General features: G+C 39.6%; 3 protein-coding genes across 3 annotated transcripts in view; all 3 read left to right on the forward strand.

Moving 5' to 3' along the window:
• Positions 3,825 to 4,368, forward strand: LOC109128773. The gene has a single exon (XM_019235723.1). The coding sequence runs from the start codon at positions 3,984 to 3,986 to the stop codon at positions 4,251 to 4,253; it is 270 nt and encodes an 89-aa protein (XP_019091268.1). The 5' UTR covers positions 3,825 to 3,983; the 3' UTR covers positions 4,254 to 4,368.
• LOC104741923 (peptide chain release factor 1-like) lies at positions 4,460 to 6,201 on the forward strand. Its single transcript, XM_010462855.2, has 5 exons — positions 4,460 to 5,019; positions 5,115 to 5,242; positions 5,327 to 5,397; positions 5,488 to 5,569; positions 5,915 to 6,201. Exons 1-5 carry the CDS (start codon positions 4,566 to 4,568, stop codon positions 5,933 to 5,935), a joined length of 756 nt encoding a protein of 251 aa, XP_010461157.1. The 5' UTR covers positions 4,460 to 4,565; the 3' UTR covers positions 5,936 to 6,201.
• The window catches only part of LOC109128698 (putative clathrin assembly protein At1g33340), a 7,944-nt gene continuing 6,840 nt past the window's right edge, over positions 7,067 to 8,170 (forward strand). Inside the window, exon 1 of the mRNA XM_019235542.1 lies at positions 7,067 to 8,168. Within this exon, the coding sequence (XP_019091087.1) occupies positions 7,364 to 8,168 (805 nt within the window). The 5' untranslated portion in view covers positions 7,067 to 7,363. The remainder of the gene's footprint in view (positions 8,169 to 8,170) is intronic.

The following is an 8,170-nucleotide window of genomic DNA, read 5'->3' on the forward strand; positions in this document are numbered from 1 at the left end:
AAAAAAAAAAAAAAAAAAAAAAAAAAAAAAAAAAAAAAAAAAAAAAAAAAAAAAAAAAAAAAAAAAAAAAAAAAACTCAAAAGTGTATGAGTCGGCAGGAAAGAGGTTGGTGTTCTTTCTCTTTTCTTTGATTTTCCTAGATTAAAAAAAAAAAAAAAAATACTCTTGTGTATCTATGTGTTTTCTTCATTACATCAACCCATTAACCCCCCTCGCCATGATTTTGGCTTCACATCATGAGGATCTGTTCCGGTTGAGTATGATGAGTGTAGTCTAGCCTGTTGAGATCATTGAGTATGTTGGACATCTCTTTGAGCTAAGCAGCTGATATTTTTCATCTTCTAAACTCACAGCAGCTGTACAAACCCTTTATTTGGGAATCCGTCTGTCTGACCTCAGACATAGGACTCAGGTGTGGTATCCTCATCCTCTTGTCTGTTGGTGTTCTGTGTTATTCTTTGAATTTCAGACATTTATCATATATATATATATATATAAACAAAAAAAAACATTTTGTTTTGTCTGAGGATGCCTTGATGAGATGTCACATTTATTGTTATCATAGTTTTCGTGTTAAACATTGATATCAAAGAATGTGTTTTTTTTATCTCATTAAGTTGTGTGTATAAACACTATTGCTTTTTGTTGGGTTTTGGTTTTGTGTTTGGGCCGAGTTTGTCGGGTTGCTCTGAAAATCCTTCAGGCCCATGGATGTATCTCACTTGTGTGTTAAGTGTCTCAGGTGGCTATTTAATTGGGAGACTGTCTCAAACCTAATCCATTTCTCCTTGTGCCGCTTTCGTTTTGTCTCTCTGTTGACCACATCGTACTTTGTACTTGAAACTTCCTTCACACATAGATCTTGTCTCCACTTACTCATGGATCACGACAAACCCGTCTCCTTAGATATTGGCGTTGATGATACCAATGCTGCTGCTGAACTTCCTTCTGCTGCTCATGTTCCTCCTTCAGCAGTACCTCCGCTTGTTCCTAAAACCGAACCTGGTGTCTCTCGCTCCAAGAATACCAAGCGTCAACCTTCGTCTCTCCCTCCACCCAAGCGCTCGTGTACTCGCGCTTCCGGATCTCAGGGGAAGATTAAACTTCCATCAGTTCCCACTCATCGGTTGCCTCGATGTGGTTCCACTCGCTCATCTCCTCGTGATGATCTTGAAGATGTCACTGATGTTTCGACGCATCCCAAGTCTGAGCCTGCTATGGAGGATGTTGTTGAGGTCCCTCCACCGACGTTAATACCATGTACCAGCTTCCCAATGAGCCATATCCTCTGAATGCGACTCAAATCCAAGTTCTTGACAGCCTTGATGACATTGTCACTTTCCTAATTGATGGTCGAATTCGTACTTGGGAGCTTCGCAGCAAAAAGGAGATGGGAGATATGGTGGCTATGCTTCAGAAGATCTGTTGTCAGAACTGGATGCCCACTATGAACCTAAGCTCTATGTCCGCTGAGCGGTCTACACTCCTGTTCATGATTCTCAAAGGTTGTCGTTTTAACTTTGGGAAATTGGTCTTTGATGAGATCTGTGCCTACAGCTCTATGGTCGCGAATGCCTCCTCCAATGTTCGTCTCATCCTTCCCAATTTCATCGATCAGCTTCTGCGTTTTCAACGCATTGTTCCTGCTCTTCCCGATGATGTTACTTCTGCTGCTCCTGCTAAGTTCAAGATTGAACCAAAGGAACTTTTGCCCTCTTAGACTCCACTCACACTTCTGTCAGATGTTCGCCACTTGCATGACTTCACCAAACTCATGATGGAGCGTCTTGCAGGTAAGTCTCTCTCCTTACTTACTCTATCTGATCATTTATCGGTTGTTTTTATATGAGTCTGTGCACTCAAGCAGGGGGAGATTATCTTGATATCGTTTACTCTGAGGGTGAGGGTGATCCAGAAGATGAGGAAGACGGTGATGAGACCGAGAGTGGCTGAAGAAGTTAGTGTATGCTCGTATGTAGGGGGAGTAGTATAAGTAGGAGTAGGACTTGTTGGTTGTTTTTAGTCTGAAACTCTCTAACGGTTATGTATTGCATTTATGGCTGCAGAACTCTTCTCCGGTTGTTTCTATTCGGTTATGTATTGAACCTTTTTCTACACTGAAGTATTTAAGTAATCTTGATGGTACTTGGTTTAGTTTCTCCCTTGTCTCCTTGTCTTCACACTAACTTGTTACAGGAAGCTTGAGGCACACACTCAGATAAAAAGGGGGAGATTGAAGAAACAGAGGATCTGTACGAGTTACAAGTTGTCGCAGAGTGTAGTTGAAGGACTTCAGACGAAGCGGGAAAGTTACAAGCTGTCGCAGAGTGTACTTGAAGGACTTCAGACGAAGCGGGAAAGTGTCAAGTTTTCTTTGCCAGCACAACACCTTGAAGACAGTGTGATGCATTGAGCGTGGAGATATTGATCATGGGCGAAAAAAGTGTCAGGCTAAAAGGTGTCTGTTGGAAGATACAAGCAAGTGGAGTGTTGAAGTCAACATAATGATGAGGTTTCTCCTATGACTCATTGGACAAAGAGAGGTTCTTGAAGGACATGGTGCATAGGAGGATTTGCTGGATAAAGAAGAGTGTGGTGAAGATTTTTGCTGTCTATAAAAGAGAAGCAATTCACATCCTTGTTTGGTTAGCACTTTGACAGAGAGAAAAGTGTGTGTTTAGATCTATGAAAGAGAAGTAATATTGCTTGAGGGTTTCATTGGTGAATGAATAAAGAGTGAGCATAGTTGTTGCTGTGCAGGTAAGGTTGGGTAGATTAGGATTGTTTCAGTGGCAAACTAGCTATTGTGGTGTTGCATAAAACTGATCAAACAAGCTTGTAAGATAGTTGTTTGGGAAATTCTTAATAAAGTTCAGTTTACTGATTTCTTGGTGTTCTTGTATTAGTATTCAAGGTTCTAGTTATTTCATACTTCACTTTCAGAATCATTACTGAGTAAATTTTGTTTTTTTTTAATCAGAACCTGGATACTGTTTGAGCGTGGAGCCTTTTGTTTGGTGGAGGAGATGTTATGGTCCTGATCTTTGATTATCAGATATTCATATGTATAAAACAAACCTATGTAACAAGTTTTCTAGTTCAGTTCTTAACTACATAATATTTATATTCATTTTGAAGTGTTTGATTATACTTCAAAAAAGAAAAAGCAATTAACAAACGTAAGGTAATTCTCCAAACAGTTCTTAAAAATAAAAATAAAATATATGCGAGTCTACTTCTAAGAATCTATATACTTGAATCTCTCGAATTATTTAAAAGGAGACTAAATTAAAATGTTTAGACAATTTGGTAGAGTGTGTTTGTGTTAGCTTGCCATGACATATATATTGAGGGTTTTCGATTGAAAAAATGATGGAAACAAACCCTTTGTTATCTTTATGTTTAGCCATTTTGGCACAATTTGGGAATTATTTGGGAACTATTTTGTATAAATGAATAATGCAATTATATTGTGTGAACATAAAAAACAACCTCATTATGCCCTCCTTTTCAACAATGTAAACGGATCTAATTATTAGATTTTACTATTTATTTTGTCGGCAAATTTTACCATTTTTTGAGTAGCTAAAAATTTCTTAAGGTGAACAAAAAACGTGAGGGCCAAATAGTAACCGAAACAAGGTACGCATAGCCCGACACTTGTGGTATAATCCATAATCTTTGAAGAGTCAATAATGACCCTTATCCATTTTGCTCTCATGTGGACACGAAGGTAAACTACCACCAAGTACCAACTAATTCACTTGCCCACACGACATGTACTTTGGAAAAATTCCTGTGGGAGAAAGCATCTGGTTTTCACTTTAACTTGCGGCTTCTTTTATCAGCTTCTCTCTGTATATAACAAGACCCATCAAATCTCATCTTCTTCATTATCTAACTTCACAACACACAACACAACTCTCCATTTTTACAAAACTTAATAAACTAAAGAGTTTTCTCCATTCCAAAAAAAAAAAAAGATGAGTTCAACTAGCAAAGCATGGTTGGTGGCAGCAAGCATCGGAGCCTTGGAAGCGTCCAAGGATCAATTCGGCATATGCCGGTGGAACTACTTGATCCGATCTGTGAATAAACGTATCAAGAACAACGTGAGATCGGCTTATCAGGCGAACAGGTTCTCTTCTTCGTCCGCCACCGCTGCTGCCTCCGTTAAGGATGACAACAAGGCCAAGCAAGCTGAAGACTCTCTTAGAACGGTTATGTACTTGAGCTGTTGGGGTCCTAACTAATGTACCCATCCATGTAACAATGATTCTACTTTTTTTTTTTTTTCCAAACAATGATTCTACTTGTACATAATAACGTTGATGAATTCAAATAGATATATGAAATTTTTTGATACAATTAATATTTTTGTATTGTGTCTGAAAAAAAGAGAAAAAGAAAAAAAAAAGTGTGTACATGACAAATAACATATTCAACAAAATAGTATGCGAGTAAAGTAGTGTTACATAAATGGGCCAAATCCACTTAATGGGCCGGGCTGAGACTAGGAGACGTCATCATCCCGAAACCAATCCCGTCGCCGTGGTTCTACTACCATGGCGATCCTGGCCATAGCCGCTCGCTTCCCTCTTCTCCTCCGTCTCACTGTCCCGTCTATCTCGCCTCCTTCTGTTATCCACTATCGACGAACTATTATTCCATCCGATGGATTCAGCAACCGGTTACGCTCGATCCTCCGTTATTCATCGTCCGACAGCGGCGGAAGCGGCAGTGGCGACATAACCGGCGTTAACGATTCCGTCACTGTTGTTTCGGGTGTTCAGAGTCCTAATTACTTGAAATGTACGGATGAAGAGTTGATGAAGCAGTGTAGATTAGAGACATTTAGAGTTTCAGGACCTGGAGGACAACACCGGAACAAGCGTGACTCCGCCGTGCGTCTTAAACATCTCCCCACCGGAATCGTAGCTCAGGCAGTCGAGGATCGTTCACAGCACAAGAATCGTGCTTCTGCTTTGAATCGTCTTCGCACGCTTCTCGCCATCAAAGGTCTCGGTTCCTTCTCCTCTCCCCAAGTTTCATTCTTTGGAACTTTAACTTCTCCAATTTGATTTTAAATTTTGCTTTTTTTTTTTTGTTATCAGTGAGGAACAAAGTGGACCTTGATGCGTATGCTCCTCCTCCTGAGCTTCTTCAGATTCTACCTCCTAAGTCCACTATCAGAACTTCTTCTGGTTCACAGATTGGTCCCAACAATCCTAAATTTGTACCTGTATGATGAACTCCTCCTCTAGCTCCTCCTATCTTCCCTTTACCTTTTGCTTTGACTCAAATACACAATTGTAATTTGTTACAGGGAATGCAAGCTTTGCTTGATGTTGTTTCTGCTTCTGACGGTTCTATTGCCGATTCTGCCAAATTGCTTGGGTAACAAATCACTCTTTGAATCTGTAATTCTCTAAGTGTAGTTGTCATTGGCCTAACTTTGAGTCAACCTTACTATTTGGTTTTTTGAAGTTTGAGCACTGGTGGCTTATCTCGTTTGATACTCTCCCATGATGGTCTTCGTATGGCACTCAATAGCATGAGAGCAGCCAAGGTATTGTTTTCATTCTTTTATCAATCCGAATCCTCTGTTATTAGGAGTATGCCAATGAGGTAGTCATGGTGCAAAGTGTATTCTCTGTTTTTCATTGAAAGGTCCTTAGAATTTTATCTTGCGATAAAGCAATCTGAAACCATGTTTTTATTGGTTCTGCCTCCTGGAAACAAGTCTATATGTAGATATGCTTGAAATGCATGCTTGCCTTCTTTCTATCCCATCTCCCTCCTTACTTCTACGGTTACTCTATCTACTCATAGGACATAGGCGGTGGTTGCAGCATTATTTTGTAGGGAATGAACAACTTTTCTAAATTGAAGAACTTTTTTTCTGAGTTTTCAGGGAATGAAGCCTCTCAAATAGTCGGGATGTATTGCCTTTGAAAGATGATGTGCAGGCCTTTGACGAGCTTTATTTGGGTAGCTACTGCAGCACAGTGACTACCATTTCTTGCACCATATTTTGTATATAAAACAAAGGTGAAATGCTGAGTTCAGTCTAACATTTGTACTTCTACGATCATAAAAACAGTCACGTATTTGAGATGTTATACTATAATAGGCTGTTCAAATGTTTGCAGTAAGTTTTTGCACCTTTGTTATGATTGTGTTGGAACCATTTTGGATTAGTTATATTCCTTGTTCTGTTCTTGTTTTGTTTTCTCTCCACATAAGAAAATAAATTTCGTTGGTGATGTTAAGTGGAAGTGGCTATCTGGTACGTTCCTACCTTTCAGAATTCCATGGTTGTCTATATAAAGGGTTGTACCTTACACGATGAAGCACATGCAAGTTTTGTTTTCAATTGATAGTTACGTGCAGTAAGGGTATCTCCCTTTTAAAGATATGAAAATTACTTTGTGATATGGCAATCAAACAAACCTAGTGCCTTCAGCTACTTGGGCTTAGTATGTATCTATTTATTTTCTTTTCTGATATTAGTTAGCTAGTGAGTTTAATTACACGTATATGACACGCTTACATTTCGGTCAGCGGAACCAAGGAAGAAAAAACAGGTCACTTCCTGCAGGAATGTCCTCAGGTATATTGGACATTGAAAATAGCAAAAGAGTTTGATGCAGAATCAGATTCTTGTAGAATGAGGTTCTCTTCTTCCCCACACAGGAAAAGAAATAACTTTTGTGGAGTTGACTCTTGAGAAATGTTTGTTTATTCATTTTTATCCAGAAAACAACAAGAGTTAGAGCCTCGTGGGTGCATTCTGACTCACTCCTTATATATTTTAAACATGGATCTGAATTCTGAAGGTCTGCTCGATAGAGTGAGAATCCTCGACTCCTGATGGAGTGAACAGAGACTATTCGCCCTTCCCTTTTATCTCTACCTCTGATATGAATCGTAGTGATTGATCAGCTTTGGTACATGCAAATTTCCAAAATTCTTATAGTGAATGATCAGGTTTGGTAAAAAAAATCTCATGTTGATACCATAGTCACTCTGCTCTTAAATAAGAAAGCAGAAACATATGTTTGTGGATGTTCTATTTTAGTCATAAAGCTCTTAGAGCATCTGTCTAAAGTGAGTTTGACTTTCATGAGACCTAAGCCCTGTTTAATAATATTTGCAAGGATAATTCCTTACTTTAAGTTGAAAGAAAAGATCTGATTCCTCACCACTATTTCTTGGGGTATTTATTTCTTTTATTGGCAACTTTCTCCTCTTGTCTCTCCTGTCTAATCGTAGAATCATGTATATATATAGACTTCACTACAGAAACAGTTCTAATAAGACTTGCAACATCCAATAGTATCATTTTAGTCCGTAGATATCAATGAGGCTTGATTTATCTTCCAAGCTTCGGCAAGTTCTTGGCCTCGCCAAGGATCATGCATCTATTGGCAGAGCTATTGTACAAAACTACAATGAAAAAGCGTTTTTTGACATTGAAGTGGCAGTGGTTCGAGCCACCAGCCATGATGATTGTCCTGTTGATGACAAAACCATGCACGAGATACTCTTTCTTGTCTCTAACACCCCGGGCTCCATTCCTTTTCTTGCTGAGCAGGTCTCACGCCGTCTAGCTAAGACAAGAGATTGCTTAGTCGCCGGTAAAACTCTGTTACTTTTCCACCGTCTCTTGCGTGGTAGCAGTCGAAGTATCGAGCAGCAATTGCATATTGCACACACCTCTGGTCATCTCCAAATAGGTTGCTGCTGGTTCATGATGAGCTCAGATCCTCCATCCTTTGTTTTTCTGCAGAACTATGTAGCTTATCTCCAAGAAAGAGTTGGATGGATCATCAACCAAGCTGGTAAGCTCGAACCTGTTATGTCTGGTGGTACAAAATTTAGTCGTTACAAAGAGAAGTCCATGGATCTGGTGTTCCACATCTTACCGAAGTGCCAGGAGTTCATTGCACAGGTGTTGAAGTGTTCACCGGTTCATTATGCCTGGCCTATAGATAACCTGGTTCAAGCAGCTACAGGCAACATCTTGAAAGAGAGTTTCCAAGTCTACATGACGTATTCCGATGGGATAGCCGCACTGGTTAACATGCTCTTTGATCTCTCAAGACCCGCAAGAGATTTAGCTTGCGGAATGTTGAAGAAAGCTTCTCAGCAGATTCAAGATCTCCGC

This window comes from Camelina sativa, chromosome 14, assembly GCF_000633955.1.
Source record: "Camelina sativa cultivar DH55 chromosome 14, Cs, whole genome shotgun sequence".
Classification (NCBI taxonomy): domain Eukaryota; kingdom Viridiplantae; phylum Streptophyta; class Magnoliopsida; order Brassicales; family Brassicaceae; genus Camelina; species Camelina sativa.

What these genes read in the sequence shown, in the direction of transcription:
- LOC109128773 (XM_019235723.1), top strand. Translation starts at nt 3,984, where the DNA reads ATGAGTTCAACTAGCAAAGCATGGTTGGTGGCAGCAAGCATCGGAGCC.
- LOC104741923 (XM_010462855.2), top strand. Translation starts at nt 4,566, where the DNA reads ATGGCGATCCTGGCCATAGCCGCTCGCTTCCCTCTTCTCCTCCGTCTC. An exon ending in ACAATCCTAAATTTGTACCT is followed by an intron (nt 5,243 to 5,326) that starts GTATGATGAACT and finishes AATTTGTTACAG; the next exon opens with GGAATGCAAGCTTTGCTTGA. An exon ending in ATAGCATGAGAGCAGCCAAG is followed by an intron (nt 5,570 to 5,914) that starts GTATTGTTTTCA and finishes CTGAGTTTTCAG; the next exon opens with GGAATGAAGCCTCTCAAATA.